This window comes from Callorhinus ursinus, unplaced genomic scaffold (genome assembly GCF_003265705.2).
Source record: "Callorhinus ursinus isolate GAN/ISIS: 27379988/994484 unplaced genomic scaffold, GSC_fseal_2.0 scaffold3, whole genome shotgun sequence".
Classification (NCBI taxonomy): domain Eukaryota; kingdom Metazoa; phylum Chordata; class Mammalia; order Carnivora; family Otariidae; genus Callorhinus; species Callorhinus ursinus.
The window spans coordinates 32,124,032-32,143,169 of NW_027397065.1; the positions used below are offsets into that span (position 1 = coordinate 32,124,032).

Genomic DNA, 19,138 nt, shown 5'->3' on the forward strand with positions numbered 1-19,138 from the left:
CAACTGAGCCACCCAGGTGCCCAATAAAGTACAATTTTTAAAAAAAGACTACTACTTTAAGATTATCCTGTGGTTTTATAGACCAGTTTTTGGTTTATGAATTTGATTATTTTCAAAGTAATAGTAATATCACCCTTTCAGCCTTTTTTCTTTTCACTCACGTCCGAGTGTTGGTAGCTATTTCTATTGTTTATTTGTAGAATTTTAACTCATCAATGAAAAGAAATGTGGCTTAAAAAAACAGAGAAATCTGGCCCGCGGATTATTTTTCCTCTTAAACCCGGTAGGAAATGTCCCTGTGAGATTTGTCTTCTGATCCTCCTCTCAATTCTGTATTCTCTCAGAGTTAATGAAAAATTTATTATGATGGCGACATCTGTGTTCTGTGCTTTGTAGAATATCTTGGCGATGGCTTATAGCTGAGTCATTCATAAAGTTATTAAAATAGTGAAGTTGAACAGTGTTTTTGACAAAGAAGTCCAGTATCTCAAATATATATTTGGGCTTTCCATCTTAGACTTCATTGCTTCCTTTGTGTGAAGACTTCCAGAGTGTTACAGTCAACCCATGTTCATATGTACTCCTCCAAAAAGAGTCTGAAACTTGCAGGTTGACCTTACTGTAGCATGTGTTTTTATCTGCTGTCGGGACGAGCTGCTTTCAAGGGGATGCACACGAAAAGCACAATGTGAGAGATTTAGAGGACCTGGGCTAGAAAAGCATTTTAAGAAGATGGACAGAATGCTCTGTAGAGTCCCTTTCAGAAAGCTCCAGAATATAATGAAATCTCTGGCTTCAAGCAGTGAGAACTCTCCTTTACCCAGTTGCCTGCAGGAGACAGACAGTGTGAAGGGAATCAAAGACATCCTGGCTGTGCAGCAAGCAGCAGGAGTCCCTCACTAAGGCAGCCTTAGCCCCTGGCTGAAAGACAGATTCATTTGTTCGCAGAGCCCAGTGGATTGTGAGGCACACAACTTCATTCTTATTTGAAACCAAGGTCAGCCTAGGATATGAGGACAATGGGCTATATGGGAAAGTAGAGCAAGGGTAAAGTTTGCTATAAATTTAATTAAGGGATGATAAAATGTACCCTTTTATGAAATGTTGGCTTTGACAACTCACTTTTCATGCTATTCCCAGCTAAAGAAGCAAAATTTTGACTACCATTGTTTTCTAAATAAGTCAGCATACAGTTGAATGTGTTTGTGTATGTATAAAATTTTAAAGATTGAGACTGCCAGCTTGGAATGTGTGCTTCTTTGGGATAGGGGCTTGTTAGGTCTCTGAAAGTAAGTATATATTTGAGAAATGAGCAGTGTTTTGAAAATATTAGAGGGCTTGTTTAAATGGTGTAAGGTTTGAATTCAAAAGGTTTTGTTGTAGGATCAACTTTTCATTCTATAGATGCTTGTTCAGAGCTAATAATGAAAAGGAGGCATGGTGGAAGCTTTGAAAGTCTTTGGAAGTTTTTTTATTTTTGGTATTTTGGTGTTTTTTAAAATATCCTTAGTAGGGTTTAAGTTTTAATACTCTTGGAAGCAGTGAAACTGCATTTCTTTAAAATATTTTATACTTCTTTTAGGAACTTAACTGTTTTCATTAGTGAACTGGGAAATGGTATAGCTTTATTTCCAGAAACAATTTTGATATCACAGTATTTGGTCTTGAGAATTCTTGTGTTGTCTATTAAAGCATTCAGTGTACTGGCATGCTCAGTAAGCCTTTTTGAATGAATAATCAGTTTAAAATGAACAGTTAGAATAAGATTATAAGGTGGTCTGACTGTAATTGAGTCAGACCCTTTGTGAGTAGATAGAAGTCAAGACATCTTCCTGAAAGTGATATCTCTTTCTAGAAAAAAATGAGCATATCCATTATATCAGAGAAAAAAAGTTTTCACTTTCTGTACTCATGTTCTTTTAAAATCATGGCAAACTTTGTACTCTCTCACATGAAGGTAGGGCAAGGATTTTGATTTAGTGTATTGTAGGTCAGTCAGATCCTGTGCAGACATGTCCAGAAATTCTCTTTCTGAACTCTTAAGTTTCATGAGAGTTGGTAGAAGGACTAGGAAGGGGTCGAGCCAGGGCCTGTCTCTGGAATAGCAAGGAACGGGAAGTTGGATTAACTCGAGTGGGGCCTGGTGCTGTGGTATAGATAATGAGATCAGATGTCCCTCAATTCTCAGCTGATGTCTAAAACACAAGGTGAATTTTTAGTTCTCTCACCTGGAAGTCCTCTCAGGTGTCATGCAGTATGGGGTATGGATTGTCAGATATTTGGAAGTGGCATCCTCATAAGACAGAACACCAGTACCTAAGAGTTTTCTGGCTAAGTACCCTCAGCTATCTAGAAGCCTTAGGCATTGAAATGAATTTAGCTTAGTGTCTTTGTCACCTCACAGTGCAACCAAATTCTGATACCTAGCTTAACCTCATCTGTTCTCCACCTTCACTGAAGGGGAATAGACTAGAATCAGGGATTTGCTATGACCAGATCCTTAAGGAAGAGTGTGGAAGTGCCAATTACTCTGTTTTGAGGTGGCCTGGAGGAGAGAGGATTGAGAAACCTGAGTACTGCGTTGCCCATTTTCTGTCAGCTGATCTGAAAATCTATAGTAGACTCCCCCCAATAAAAAGTAAACTAAACATCACCTGTATTTAATTCTGGTATTTTATGTATATTTTATGTTTTATTAAATAAAAATGTAGGATCGTAATGAAAGTCCTGATTTGTAGCCTTTATTCACTCAATGTTTCTTGAACTTTTTCAGTGTATTGTAACTTTCCATATATTGTAAACTTTCTTCTGGGTCAGTAAATATATTCTTACAACGTGATTTTTATTTGGTGGACACATAACATTCTGTCTTCTGGAAGATCTATAATTTGTATAACCAATCTCTATTGTTGGGCCTTTTTTTCCTTTGCTATTATGACTGATGTTAATGATAAACATCTTCTTAGCTGTATTTTTGGACTTGTCTTTCTTTCTTTCCCTAGTATAATTTCCTGCCCTTGAAAATACTGAGTCAGTGATGTGCATGTTTTTCAGGTATTGAATATGTATTGATAAGTTGAACAGGAGAGGTTGTACCTGTTACACTCCCATCAGCAATATAGATGGGTGACAAGTAGATAAAATTTATAAATAGATGAGAAGAAATTGCTGCTCAGGGGAGTTTAATGTCAAGCAAAGGAAATGAGAGGCAGTATAATTTAGGGAAGAAAGTAGGGATATTGGAGTCAGAATTGCAAATCTGCTACTTTTGACCAGACAGCAAGTTATTTGCTGTCTGGTCCTCAGTTTCTTCCTCTTTAAAGCTAAGCTACCAGTCTGGACGGAGGTGGTGTGAGAGTAAATGAGACCACAATAGTTGTACAGTGTGTGGCACACAGTAGGCATGCTGAAATATGAATGTGCTCCCCCCTTCCAGTTTATCCTTTTTTGTGAACTTTCATTTTAATTTATTGTTTTCATTGAAAATGAGGTTAAGCTTGTAGTTTAGTGGTCTCCCCTAGTTCTGAATAACCGTCCTCTTTGGACTGCAGATGCTAATTGACAAAGGCTCAGATGTACTTAATTTAACTGTTTAATTCTCTCCAGTCTCAGGATTTGTGGATCTTGGTAAACCCTTTTCGGATTGGGTTCAGACTGATCTGACCTGGAGCTTGCTGGGGGAATCTGTTCCTTTTTGGCAGCTGAATCTCAGACTGGGCCTAGTACAACTGAGGACCCATGTGGCTCTGCCGGAAATAGGTTTATTTTGTTACATCCTGTTCTCTGTCATGCTGCTTAGAATAGAGATTTTGCTCCCCCACCCCCATTTTTCTAATCCTCCATTCCAGCAGCTTCTGTGAGAGCTCTGAAAAACCTGGTGACATTTTTGAATCCTGGGTGGTAGTTGTAAAGTGGACAAGGATATTTTTTTCATTTGGAGTTACTCAGGACTAAGGTTACCACTTTGAGATTTACTGCTATTTTTGAGGGTCACTAGGTAAAATATTTTTCTAGCATTCCAGAATCTTGACACATCTTAAACTGCAGTTGTTTAAAATGGACTCAACTAATTTTTGGGAAAAGAATTTTTTATTTAAGTTGTCAAGTTACTATTTATAACGTATAACAACTTATTTAATTACTTATATAATTAAAGCATCACTTAGAATTATGCAGTATAATATTATTAAACAATTATCATAAGTACTAGATATTCATTGGAGAAAAATTCGAAAATGTGAATGGATAAATATTCAAAAAGAAAAATTACCTTCATTCGTCTACCAAAGATAACTGCAAAGATCCATTTTAATTTTATTAGCTTCAGGTTCTGGTATCTCATCTTAGATAATCATTCAGAATGAGGTAATTGGACTTTGGAAGATTTGTCTTTTAAATTATTATAGGGTTTAAGGAAATTTGGGCTCTGGCTTTGAGTCCTGATTTTATTCCTATTTAGTGATGTTTGAAGCTCGAAAACTTGCAGATAGTATCAGTTTTCCTCACTCTTACCCTTCTTTTTTCCTTCCTCCTTCCACTGCCTCCTGTTCCCCATACACTTTTCTTCTTTGAACATATATCCCAGCCTGAAAATGCTCTGTGGTGTATTATCTACAAATCTGTAGTTCTACTCTATAGTTGCTAAGAATTAAAGCAGTAACTTTCTTGGTTATATGTCACATGGTTACCATCAAATTCTGCTATAATAAAATACCATTATAAAGAAAAGAAAGTCTTTCACACACAGAGGCACTGGACTGGTATTCAGTTCTTTAAAAGGCTTTGGAGAATGCCTTTAAATTGTGTATTAACTTTTATTCTACAACCCGATTATTGTATTATGGTTCTTGGTTTTAAAAGCAGTACAATTTTTTGGTGAGAGTTTGCTTTTTCTTATAGGTTGCCGTCAAACATTTTAACAGCAGCAGCCTAGGTTCTCAATCTTAGGGGATGCTTTTTAAAAGCTTTCTGTGGCTCTGTTTTCATTACACCACTGCTGCTTCTTGAAAAGCAACAGTCTGAGAATTCAGACACAATAGGGGTAGTTCCTGATTTGGATGTTTTTTTTTTTTTTTGGATGAATTTTTATATTTGCTTTATTTGCTTTGAGGTGAAGACAGCCTCCAACTAAAGGAATGGATACTCTGTAGCTTCACACCCAGGTTTAGAGAGCTGGAGTTACATAATCTCCTAGAGCCTGTGTGTTGTATGATTCTTCAGGGCCAGATCCCCACTCCTGGATAGAGATTCCCAGTGGAGAGTGTTATGGCCAAATAGTAACCATAAAATGGACCTTCTATTTCACTTCATCTGTTATTTGGTAGCCCCCATTTCATTATCATGGCACTGTTTGTTTTATATCCTATCCTATCGGTAGGGCATGGTGGAAGTTTTATTGGGAAAAAAAAAAAAAGAACCTAGACTGGGCATGAAAATTGACTTTAGACATGTACTTCCAAAGGTAAGTGCCGGCCCTTGTATCTACTCTTTGTAGCCTGGCTGAAAGAAATTTGTATTGGTTGTACAATAAAAATGAGAGGCTGTCTTGTTAGATTCTCCAAGAGACTTCCGTTTCTAACTTCTCTTCAACATGCTTCTCTCCAACTTCCAAGGATCTTTCTTTGATGCTGGCTTGAGTTGGCTTGGCTTTGGCTTGATGTTTTGCTTTGTCCCTGACTTTTAGTCTAAGAACCTCACCCTAACCCTTGCCAATATGTTGCATGACCTGCTTCTATCCCTCTGACAGATATGGTTGAAACAGTATGTATGCTGAGTTGCTGAAAAAAGCTCTTGGGCATGTTGATGATAAATTGGATTGCACACTTGGGAAGGATTGGTTGTTTACTGGTGAGCTATATATATAGCATACAGTATAAGGGCTGTTGTCTATAGGATGAAGTCTCAAGTTTGATAGAGTGGTTTATGAAAGACCTCTGTGATTTGGCCTCTCAGCTTTCCCCATCTCATACTGAAATACTTTAGTAATGCTGAATTAATTGCAGATCCCTGAGTAGAATGTGCCATTTCTTAGCTCTTTGGCTTTGTTTATGCTATTTATTCTGCCTGGAATGTCTTTCTCTTTTTACCCTGGCTGCCTCCTACTCATCCATTATGGCTTAGTTCAGGCATCCTCCTTCTTTGGTTGGGTTAAGTGTGTGTGTGTGTGTGTGTGTGTTACACTGCACATTCTCAGAATTCCCTCCTGTGAACTCCTGGACAAGAGAGAATGTCTTAATTGCTTTTCTGTCTGCAGATGTAAGTTCAGATAAGTTGTTTGTTGAATGGAATAGTGTTTAAGCCACTTAGTTATCTCAAACATGATGACAAGAGTTAGATGAGGCTGGTAGTAATTCTGTGGGAGGTGGTTTAAATAAAAAAATTGGGATTTATAGGAAACCCCTAAATTTGTATTTAAAAATATATAGAAAATAAAGCATATTTCTGAATCAGAGTGACATTAGAGAGAGATTGACGTAAAATACCTCTTTGGGTAGCTTTTAAAAGAATTGCCTCTTTGAGAAGGAATCAGGGCAGGATATTCAAAACAATCCCATCTAGAAACAGACCAAAGTAAGCTTTTGTGAGTTCTCCTTCAAGCCAGCCAATTAGAAGACAAGGTGCCTGCAACCACTTTTTCCTTTTGATTTGTGGTTCCTATGGCAATAGGAAGAGAGCCTAGGACATTTCTCTCCTACCTCTTTTAATAACTTTTTGCTTTTGAAAAATGCCAAAAGCTATTATTCTTCTTGTCTTTATTGACTTATAGTGTTTCTCAGCATGGTGGCCCTGATTCTGGTTTTTGATTGTACAGTGGGTATGACAAAATTAATGAACACTATCAGTTTTCTTGACTAATGCTATTTTCTTTGGCTGTAGAACCTGTAAATATAATCAATCTAATTGGATATTTGCAGTTAATATTAGAACATTGTGTGAAGCATTTCTTATTCCTTATGAATAATTCTAAATTAGAATACTAGTCATTACAAGTTGTTAAATGTGAAATCAGAGCAAACATTTCTTGGGGGTTTTCTACCCCTGAGAGCCCTCTCTTAAGTGTCCCCATTGTGACCCCCGTGGGTTTCTCTTGAGCTCGAGGCTGAAGTCTCAAGAGGAAAGAGGCTTAGTTGGTATTGTTGTTGGCTTAATAAGTAGGTCAATAAGCATTTGTTAAAATTGGTAAATACCCACAGTGTTAGGGTAAGTTTTTGAGACATATTTTAATAATGAGATAGTGTTCCTCAAGTTTAAAGAGAGAGACCAGTTATCTTTAAAAAAGGAAAAAAGAGAGACAAAATAGTCTACCTTGTGAATATAGCTAATATGACAAAATCTTTACATTATTCTGTTAAAGATGATAGATAATAGTTATTCTACAAGTCAACTTTGATTTCCAACCAGGTCCCTAAATTTAAAGTTAGAAGTTTCAAGAATCAGTTACTGCAGTGGTCCTAGCTGCATTTTAATGCTCTTAGGTTGATAAATGTGGAACTTTTATTTTTAACCATTATTTTCAAGTTAGATCAATGTCTTCTTGGTCCATTACACTTAAGAGGAGTCTTGTTTAGACTACTAGCAGGTACATCCTTATAAAAAGATGGGTGTATTTCCTAGAGTGGCATTTTCTGTTGTGTAAAGACTATTTTTCAGCACTGTGGTTGGTTTCTTAGCTTCACGGAATTGAGTATGAAAGTAAAGGAGTTCTAATACCTTTAATAAATACTGGCATTACTCTCTGTACCCCACAGTGTCTTTCATGGATATTATAAATTCTTGGAAATTAGATCTTGAGGGGGTTCTTACCTTTTCCTGAAAGTATAATTTTAATATCAAACTTTTAAAAACATTTGTAATAAATGGCTACTATTTTGAAATTAAGTTTTCAGAAAATTTTCGTTACGTTGTTTTCCATATATTTGTAAGTATTAGGTCATTAGATGGTTAGGAAACTTTGGGAAGATCATTATTTTTCTTCTTTAGTTTCTTCTAAAATCAGGGGTGGAAGTGCAGACTAAATTGTCTTCCATTTCTATTTGATTCTTTGCTTTATTAAATATGAAAATGTGTCCCCCCTTTTTTTTTAAGTTTTGGATCCCAAGGCATTAGCAGAATCTAATCAGGGTATAGTATTCTTATGCCTTCATAGTTTTACTGTTTGAGTCAAATACATATTAAATCTTGCAGAGGGAACCTGTTTCTGTGGAATAAATGAAAATTAATTTGCAGGTGAACTTTGGTGTTAATTTGGTATCAGTTGTTGAATCCATATGTAATCCTTAAACTCCATTCTCAGATCTGAGTGATTCTGTGATTTGGATAATTACAAAGATTCCAAAAAGGAAACTTAAAATTGAACTATGGGGGTGTTGGGAATTTATTTAATTTAAAATAATCCATGTAAGCAATGTATACAAATATAATGTGTTTGGGCCTTTTCTCTGCCCATCTGCTTCTGATGCATACTGATGTAAGTATTCTTTTAATAAGCATTTGCTAGATATCTCTGGACAGAGTTTGTTTTAGTGGAAAGAAAACAGATTTGCTTAGAGTCAGGCAGAATTTACTTCTAGTCCTAATTTTACTATCAGCCCTTGTTTTGTTGCTCTTTGAACAAGCTGCTATTTCAATAAATCAAGAACTTCTTTACTGATCCGTGGATTCCTCATCTTTAAAATGGAATAATGCCTCTCTTAAAAGAGATTTATAGAAAAAAAAAAGCTTTTGTGGGGGTTTACTCTGTCAACTGGCTATCATATAACAAGAGCTTGATAAATGGCAGCTGTTTATATTATTATACAAACATTTATTCAGCCTCTTTCGTGGCACTCTGTGAAAGTGTTGGGGTAACAAAATATGGATCCCTAGAGGATCAGTGATACATTTCTACCAGTATCAGTGATACTGGTAAACTTCCCAGTAAAGGCACATGTTGGAAATGTATGGTTGTTACCAAAAAGCTGCTCAATTTTTTATTCCACTTGATTCCTCCGTGGTTTTGGATTCTTTATATGCCTTTTCTAAATAATCTCAATATTCAGGGTGCCTGGGTGGCTCAGTCGGTTAAGCTTCTGACTCTTGATCTCAGCTCAGGTCTTAATCTCAGGATTGTGAGTTCAAGCTCTGTACTGGGCTCCATGCTGGGTGAGGAGCCTTCTTTACAATAAATAAATAAGTAAGTGATCTCAATACTCTAGTTAAATTATAGGAGAGATGTAACTAGTAAGTGGCAGATGCTGGAGAGGAGCCCAGGTCTATTTGATTTCAAACATAGCTGTCTTTGTTTATATTATAATTGGGATGACCACAGAATTTGTCTCCCAAACCAGAACGCTTTTGAGAATGAAAGTTATGCTGGGACAACCAAGTGTAAACCTGGATGGTCCAAGGAAAATGAGGATGTCTGACCATCCTAATTATAGTTAGGATAAACAAGTTTATGATGTTAAGTCTAAGACTTCTGGCGTATTTTGGTTAAATCCAAACACCCACCTTCAGTTAAAAAAAAATGGTTTTTTGTGTGGTTATTGTTTTTGCCATCGTAAACTAATTGACCATAGATTTGCAGAAAAAAGTACTTATCGAATACCATAAATAATCTAATGGCTTAAAAATACTAGCCACAGTGCATATGTTCATTTTTATATTTTTCTTTTTTCTTAATTCCCTTAAAGCCAGCAAGCTTTTAGAAGAGAATGGGAATGGGTAAATGAAATAAGCCTTTAAGTTCTTGTGTCAAATGAACTTTGTAAAAAAAAAAAAAGTCTAAAATTAAAATCATCATATTCCAAAGTTTTTCCTTTGGAAAGGCAGAGATGTGCATGTCACTGCAAAATCAGATATGTTTTTAATCAGCTCTTTTATTGCCTGTATCTATCAATCTATCACTCATCTTTCTTATTTCTTTTGCCTTATGTCTCTAGGTGTCCTGTGATTTTATTTAGGGAAGTACAAAACTGTATCTACATGATAAAAATTCAGATGATCAAAGTTTTTACAGTAGAAGCATCATATTCTTGTAGAATTAATGTGGGTTTAATAGACTAACGAAGGTTTGAAATTCTGGCTCTCCCCTCCTTTGCTGTGTGTCCTTGTGCAAACGATTTAACCTCTGAGCCTCCGTTTCTTTACTGTGGTGTGGGAATTAGAAAACACACTTAAAGTCCCTGGCACATAGTAGGTGATGTAATGATGGCAGTTATAATTACATGACTCAGACTAGAAACGGTTATTTTTATTGTTATAGTCACATTCTTACCATTAATCTTGTTGCTCATTCAGACCTTCACAGTTCCCTTTAGTGGGTTTTCATTTAAACATTCTCTCTCTCCCTCTTGATTCTGTTCACTGTGTCCTGAGGAATTAGTGGTTGGCAGCAGAAACCTCCTTTCTGTAGGACAGAAAGTGGGCCCTCTATCCCAGGGTTTCAGTAAGTTGTCTAGGACCACCATCCCTGACCTCCAAACTGCCAAGGGTGCATCCCCTGCCCAACTAACATTCAAGTTGCCTGTGTGAAGGAGTGATTTGTTGCGGCCTCTAACTGCTTCTTCTCTTCCTTCCTTTTTGTCATCCTGCAGTGTTCTGTGCCAAGGTCTTTGTGGCTAGGCTGCGCCAACCTGGTAGAGAGCATGTGCGCACTGAGTTGCCTGCAGAGCATGCCCAGTGTCAGATGTCTCCAGGTGCCTCTCTTCTTTCTTGTTGTAAATGTGTTTTTTACGTATGCCATGAACATTTGTTGAAACTTGCAGTAGTGTGTTTAATCCAATGTTAAGTCTGCTAAATGTTCTGTGTAACCCTCTGCTTTTCTCCAGCCTGGGTGCCCCACATGGAGGAGTTAGTACCAAGAGGGGCCTCTCAGAGAAAATGGGTCTTTGGCTGGGCCCAGTTCTACTCCTCTTTTTCTGCTCCTGCTTTTTATTCTCCCCTCCCCCCACCTTGAAGTTCCGATTCTCATGTTTAATAGTTGTGCATGTGCCCACAAAACCCTGACATTTTCCATTTGGCTACTTTTAACAGTTCTTTGTTGAGTTGGGAGGGTTTCATAATTAAAGTGGTGATTTTTCTATTTTGAAATTCATCCTTTTGGCATGCTTTCTCTCCCTCCTTCAAAAAAGGAGTAGGGAGGGAATTACTAATTGTATAAAATCTCAAATTGAAGTTTATTAAAGGTCACAGCTTTATGCTGCCAATAACTGTCGGTTTGGGCCACTTCCCAAAGGCCAGATCTGACACCTGTCCTCAGGGTCCACCCAGGTTTCCAGGCCGAGGCTGGCAGAGAATTCCACAGATAAAAGTAAAACTTTTTGGGGGGTGGGGAGGGGTTGCTCAGGAAAAAACTGTTAGCAGGAGTGTGGCCAGACTGCACTCGCTTGTTGGGATGGATTCTAAGGGGAGCCAAGGCAGAAAACATTGCGGCTTTATTGGGGAAGTTCTGTTTAGAGAAAACGTGTATTTAATTAAGTATGGTTTCAGTAGCAATATTCAGTTTTCATCACTGCGTATTCCACACAGTTTATTATATCTTTAAAAACCGATATTAAATTCCTGGTGTCCTGTGGAGACTGCTCTGTTTTAGGAAAACCCTATAAAATGAGGAAATGAGTTAGAGGGATATTATTGATGGCATGGATGTCTTTACTGTTCTCAGGGTTATCTTTCTATTCATGTTTACAGTCTCTAAATGGAGCGGGGGAACCAGGAAGGAGGAGAATTTCTTTCATTTTGGGATTGTGTATTTTATTTACTTATTAGACATTCTGAGTAGCATTGGTGTGGTTATTGATTCAAATTGCTTTCTTTAGAAAACTGTACTGGAACCTCACTAACACAATTAACGAGAGAGTAAATTGAGTGGAAGATCCAGTTGTTATAGGAGTGTACATAAAAAGGCTGTACAACACTTAGGGTCCAGGGATTGGGTGTTGCAGTGAGGCTCCAGTGTAATGTATATTTATTTTTGGAAAAACAGCTTCGCTGCATGCAATGTAACTTTAACAAAAATGTTCTTCAAATGGCAGATGTTGTTGCATGGACTCTCCTTGGTGCTAAATAATGGATATTTGCATGATAGTAATAGTGTGTTTTTCTGAAATGCTTATTACTTGAATGTTTAAAGTTAATTGTTAGTGGGGCGAATGAGTTTTTTCCAGATATTTAAGTAGGGGAAGAATTGTAGTGCAGATTGAAGTGCAGATTCTTTTTATTGCATTCAGTTAAAAGTAATTGACCAGTGGGAAACATTTTTCAATATATTTTAGTATCAGTATTGTGAATTCTCTGGAGGTGGGGTGAGTGGGAGGAAATACGGGTTCTTACCTTGCTGAAATGGAAACCCAGATGTGTTCAAAGTTCTTTGACTTCTCTCTCCCAGGGAAAATCATTTAAGAGAAAAAATGTAAACTTTGCCTTGACTGGACCTTGAAATACAGTGGAATACTGAATGATATTCACTGAAATGTGAATGGAGCAAATACTGTTTTTAGAGATATATTGGGAATTTTGTTTATTTAGGTTTTTGTTTTCTTTAGTATATAATTGAGAGTCTACAACACAGTAAAATGAAATATGTACTCAGTTGATTTGGAATTAGCAAATCATTACTCTGTTTTGTTCCGTTTGTGAATGGAAAGTAAACATGTATTAAAGAACATATTAGATTTCCTTCCTGTCTACTCACTGGTTTTACATATTACTGTTTTAACACCAGTGTTCTTGCTCTCTACCTCCGGTCTCCACAAACAGTGCTACAATTTAGTTGACTTAATTTGTGCTTGGGTTTTCAAAGAATGCCTGTTGATTTTATGCTTATTACATCTTTGGTTTATTACAAAGATGACTCTTGGCCTGACATTGCATACCTCTCAGTGAACCCATTGTTAAGAAGGCCTCAGAAGAGAATAGGTTACCTGAAGAGCCTGCTTGACTTTGCTTGGGCTCTGGAGTTGCATGACAGGGTCCTCCTTAAAATTCCCACACCGGACCCATTGTCAGTTGGACCTTGAGCCAATTACCTGTCTATGTGGCTGAATTAGTGTACCTTTTCAAAAGCAGAAATAAAGATAGTATTTGCCTTTAGGCATTATACAATCCCTCCAGGTTCTGCTGTATGTGAGAAAGGAAAACGGATAGCTAAGACTGAAAAAATAAAAATCACTCATTTATCTCAATAAACTGTTAAAAAATATATATATTAGCTTTGTGACAACCCGGTGAGGTAGGTGTTATTATCCCCATTTTTCACATGTGGAAACTGAGTTTCAGAGGTGATATGTGTGATTGGACCCAAGTTAATACTACATAGCTGTGAAGTGGTAGAGCTGGCATTTGAACCCTAGCTTGGCCTGATTCCAAAATTGTTCTTTCCTCTGCTTGAATGCTGTTTCTAGAATTTTCCATCTTAGTTTTGTTTGTAAAAACTTTACTTTTGAGATATCTGGTGTGTGGCTTGTTTAGCCATTATTTATTTGAAAATGAAAAAAAGAAAAACCTGACAAATATTTGTAGGTGGAAAACATTGCATTCCCATTGCCAAAATGAGCCCTCCTGAATCTTAAAGCTAGTGAGGTTCCTGAATGGCTTTTCTGCAAGAATATTTACTGAGCATTTGGTATGTGCCAAGGCCTATCCTGGTGTTGAACACATAAAGATGAACAATACAGACTTGTTCCCTGCTGTGAAGGAGTGTGTTATAGTAAGCAGACCCATGAAGGAAAATCCAGACTAAACTACAAATAAAGTCTGAGAGAAAGAGAGAAAGAGAGAGAGAATATGTGTATAATAAACTATGAAGTTAGCCAAATGTATGTGCTTTTAAAAAAATGTGAACCAGTTTAAACTAGGACTAACTCAACATTTTTTTAGAACAGTTGAACTGGAATATCTGGATGTCTCTGAACAAATTGAACTGAATCAATTTCTCGGTTCAGCTCTCTAGATTGAACCGGTTGATTGTTACATCCGATTATCAAGAGTTCAGGCCACGTAGAATATTTGCTAAGACTCTAAGACTAATCTGTCACAGGAGTAATATCAGTGTTAATAATAGTGTGTATCGTTTATTTTCCACTTTCTTTTTATGTGTCAGGCTCTAGGCACTAGGTTATTTCATTTAATCCTTATGGAGAAGTTATCTGTGATTGCTTTTTGCTATATGCAGTTATGAACTGAATTGAGTTGCTTAAGGTTACACATTTATTAAAGTGGCAGAACTGGGTTGTGAATGTAGGTCTGGATAACTGCAAAGCCAGTGCTCTAGTCACCATGCTGTAGTGATAGTAACTTGGCAACTGCCGTTGTTAGGTTGGAACAAATTCTCCTTTATTTCTAGTGTTAAAAGTTGAAAGCTAACGCACCTAGAATGGTCGAGGTTCCATGTAATGGACTGACAAATTTTCTTGGGAGTGCCATTTGCAAGCTCTCAGCTGGGGAGAGTATTAGCGGTAAACTTTTCTCAAGGCGAGGCCTGATGATTTGGATTGACAGCAAGCATCATGTGAATCAAGTTTTAGTGCCTCCTCCCTTCCAACTCCAGTGTGGATAGTGCTGGACAGTCAGTACAACTTTGTGAAGCTGCCTTTCCTTTTTCTTTTCTTACTTTCAGTATGGATAGTGAGCCACAGAGGTTTAAGAACACTACAGTTGGAAAAGAACACTACAGTTGGAACTTGCCATAGGATAAAAGGATATTTTTTAGCTATGGGCTGTAGGTTGGTAGAAAGAATCCTAGCTCTGGAGCAGACAAACTCAGTTCTAGTCTTCTGCCTGCTACTTAATAGCTCTGTGACCCTAGGCAAGTTACTTAACTTACCTGAACCTCAATTTCCTCATCCTTAAAAATAGAGATAGTTATATCTACCTACAGGATTTTGTGAAATAGAGGAAGGTAACATCTATCCCTTACTGATTGCTTGTTGTTGAGGGATGAAAATCCATTTCTTTCATTGCTTCTTCCTGGTTCCCTATTCAAGGAGAGGGAATTCCAGTCTTACAGTCTTGGATTCCATACCAGGGCAGGCTAAGAATAAGATAAAGGACCAGGCAGATGATATGGCCCCTACTGTCAGCTGTTCTCTTTTGTTCTGAGCTGTTTCCTTATGTGAGACTGGCTGTTCCAACTCAATGTCTTCATCTCTTTTCTAATGAACATTGGGGATTTATCATTTCTTGTTGCATATCCTGAGGCTACTGTGAAGACTTGGAGTAACCTTTTGGATTGTTTAATGGTACAGTCTGTTATATTTTATGAACATTTAAAATTTTTTTTCTCTTTATAAGAAAATTTACAAAATATCATTACTAAAACAAACAAACAAACAAAACCCCAACCATTGGTAAACTCACCACCCAGAGAGAACATCTGTTGCTGCTTTAGGGTCTGTCTTCCTTCTGTTAGGCAAGGAGGAATCCATCAAATTGTGCAGGCCGTCTGTGTTATTATGGTGATGATAATGAGTATAACCACTGGTTTTTCACATGTCCCTTGGAACCCCAGAGTTTGACTTTGGAGTCACTAGAGGGATAAAGAAGGGCCTTGCATAGTGCTTACTCTGAATTTATCTGTATTACATAGCAGGGCTCTTTGTAAGATTTTATGTGAAAAATTTTACTGTGGAAATTCCCAAACATCAGAAAAATAGAACCATTCGACTCAACCTTGAACAATTTTCAAAATTAATGCTATTCTTAGTTCAACTTTCTTCTTCCCTAACTTTGTTTTTTGCCGGGGCATTATAAAGCAAATCTAAGATGGCCTAAAAAGTAAAGAGGAGTTTGACAAATCAGTTTCATGTCAACATTAAAAAAATTGTTCATAGACTTAAAAATAATATGATTGGTACTGAAAGTTAAAAAAGACATATAAAATTTCCTTTGACCCCAGATCTCACTTCCCAAAGTATCATGTATCAGTTTCCCAGAATCCTTGTAGACAAAAGCTTAAAAAAATACAAATGGAACCATACTATACATACTGTTTTTTAATTAATAACTTTCTCAATTAATAATATATGTTGACCATTCTTCCCTGTCGCCACATAAATCCCTATACAACCTTACTTTTTTATAGCTGCAATAATATTCCATTATATCATTTATCATTTAAAAAAGAATTTGGCCAATTCCCTATTGAAGGAACTTTAGACTTCAGGTTTTTTTTGTATCCTAGCACTCCACTTTACTATTTTCATTGTACATTTATCTTAGGCTTGTAAGATTATGTCTGTAGAATAAACTCCTAGATCTGCAATTGCTTGATCAAAGAAATCAGTGTTTTATTGTTAATTAAATTATCTGTATATAGAAAAGTTTAATAATCTCTCCCTTCCAATCTCCCCCCGCACCCAAATGTTAACAGTTTTTTTGTCTACCACTGTGTATTTGTTTTTTTTTTCTTTTTTTTACCTGAGGGTATATAACTCTATAATTAAGGGATTTCCCCTCCTTTTTTTAAATAGGGAGAATGGGCTCACCCTAGAAAAACTGATATAGCACCTTCCTTTACTTCCTTTATTTACTTAACACTATATTACAGACATGTCCCAGATTTATAAAGTCTAAATAACTCTTTCATCATGGTACTTTTATCATTCGTAGATTTGGCGGGGTGGGGGTGGTGAGAAAGAAGAGTAGTTTTTTTTTTCTTTTTTGAATTACAGCATATTATAGAAAAGTGCAGAAATCTTAAGTGTACGGCTCAGTGGTTTATCACAAAGTGGGCAGTGCTTTTTTTTTTTTGATAGGTATGGCTGAATTGTTTTCATGGAGGTTGGACCATTTTATTTATTTGTTTGTTTATTTATTTTTGAGAGAGTGAGTGAGTGGGGTGGGGGGGTGTGAGGGTCAGAGGGGGGAGAGAGAGAGAGAGAGAGAGAGAGAGAGAGAGAGAGAGAGACAGAGACTCTTAAGCAGGCTCCACACCCAGTGTGCGGAGCCTGACACAGGGCTCCATCTCACAACCCTGGGATGATGACCTGAGCCAAAATGAAGAGTTGGACACGCAAATGACTGAGCCACCCAGGCATCCAACTTGGACCATTTTATAGGCTTCGAGTGTTCAGCGCACTAACGAAATCACATTTCCTATGGAAGAGACTCTCTATGGGAAAATTAAAACTACATCTTGTGTTACTAACAGTTTTAATTTATGGTGTTTAAAACAGAGTGCATGGTGATAAGGTTTAATAGCATAATTTGAGGACAGGGAAGCAAACAAATGGGATTCAGACCATATTAGAAAATATTTTTACCTTTTCAACAAAAATGTCTTATACATCATATAACAGACATTTATTATGTTACTTATAAAAATGCTGATTTTATGTATTTCTATTGATTTATATTATTCCTTTTATGAAAGTAACACTTTTTCATTGCAGAAATCTTAAGAGAAATATGAAAAAGAAATGAACCATTCAGCCATAATCTCACTTCATTTTAGTGTCCATTCTTTTTTTCTTGACATTTTCTGTAGATGTATTACATATATTTTTTGTTTCTTTGTTTATATATAGGCCCATACTCTGTATACTGAATTATAACCTGATTTTTATCCATATGGTTCATATTAAAGTCTCAATTTTCAGTAACTGTATAGAGTTTCATTATCTGAGTGTACAGTAATCAGTCTCTTTTGATGGACATTAAGGTCACTAAATTTTAGTGTCTATGATTAATTCCTCAGATTGTATCATTCATTGGAAAAATTCTGAGTCAAAGGTTACAGCCTTTCTCAGGGCTTCTAAATTTTGACCAAACTTGAATGAAAAAGATTCTAATTTACATTATAGTAGTTCCTCCATTATCTGTGAGGAATACTTTCCAAGACCCCCAGTGAATGTGTGAAACTGCAGATAGTACCAAACCCTATATATACTATGTTTTTTCTGTACATATATACCTATTACAAAGTTTATTTTTTAAATTAGGCACAGTAAGAGATTAACAAAAACTAATAATAAAATAGAACAATTTTAACAATATACTGTAATAAAAGTTGTGTGAATGTGGTGTCTCTCTCTTTCAAATTATCTTATTGTACTGTACTTATCTTCTTGTGATGAAATCAGATGATAAGATGCCTACGTGATGAGGTGAAGTGAGGTGAATGATGTAGGCAATGTGACGTAGCGCTAGGCTACTGGTGACTTTCTGATGACAAGTCAGAGGAGAATCATCTGCTTCCAGACTGCAGTTGACTGTGGGTAACTGAAACTGCAGAAAGCGAAACTGTAGATAAGGGGGGACTGTTGTATTCTCAGCAGTGTATGATCATAGTAGAAATACATGCTCAGTGTAGAAAACTGGAAAACATAGGAAAGCACAAAGACCAAATTTAAAATGTCATTGTTTACTCATTTGTTTTTCTTCAAGGCAACAAATATTTATGATGCTCCTTACTGTGTGCCCGGGGTTAGTGTAGGGGATGGATATACAAAACAGACAAAAAGCCACTCTGTCATGAAACCTAAATTTTAGTGGGGGAAAAAAAGAAAATGAGTAAAGCACATAATATGTTAGATAGTAATAAGTGCTATGGAGAAGAAGTGAGATAGGGCACTCCAAGATTTGGGGCTTTTATTCTGTATGAGATAGGAAGTTCTTAGAGAATTTTGACCAGAGGAGTAATTTGTCTTTCTCTAACATTTAACAGGATCTTTGGCTGCTGTGTAGATGATAGAATGAAGAGAGGAGGCAGGGAAAACAAATCTAAGGTTGGCTAGTGTATTAGGGTTCTTCAGAGAAACAGAACCAGTAGATAACATAGGTAGGTGGGTAAATAGATATTTCAGAGCATTGGCTCATGTGATTGTGGAGACTGGAAAGTTTGAAGTTTGTGGGACAGGCCAGCAGGCTGGAGACTCAGGCAAGATTTCTCTGTTGCAGTCTTGAGGCAGAATCTTTGCTCTTAAGGCCTTCAGCTTATTGGATGAAGACCATGTACATTATGGAGGGTAATCTCTTTACTCACAGTGTACAAATTATAAATGTAAATCACATCTACCAAATACCTTCACAGCAACATCTAGACCAGTGCTTGTCCAAATAATTGGCCACAATGATCAGATATCTCTTCTTTAGAGGCCTTCTCTGACCACCCAATGTAAAATAACTTCCTGCTTTTCACTCTGTTCCTTTACCCTGCTTT

General features: G+C 36.8%; 1 protein-coding gene across 8 annotated transcripts in view; it reads left to right on the plus strand.

Annotated features, from left to right (window-relative positions):
- The window catches only part of FBXW11 (F-box and WD repeat domain containing 11), a 122,877-nt gene that overhangs the window by 28,516 nt on the left and 75,223 nt on the right, over window positions 1-19,138 (plus strand). For 5 of the 8 annotated variants that reach the window (XM_073889944.1, XM_073889955.1, XM_073889951.1 and 2 more), the window contains one exon: window positions 10,575-10,676. The exons of the other annotated variants lie outside the window; for them this stretch is intronic. In XM_073889944.1, the coding sequence (XP_073746045.1) occupies window positions 10,575-10,676 (102 nt within the window). The remainder of the gene's footprint in view (window positions 1-10,574; window positions 10,677-19,138) is intronic. 8 annotated transcript variants of the gene reach the window in all.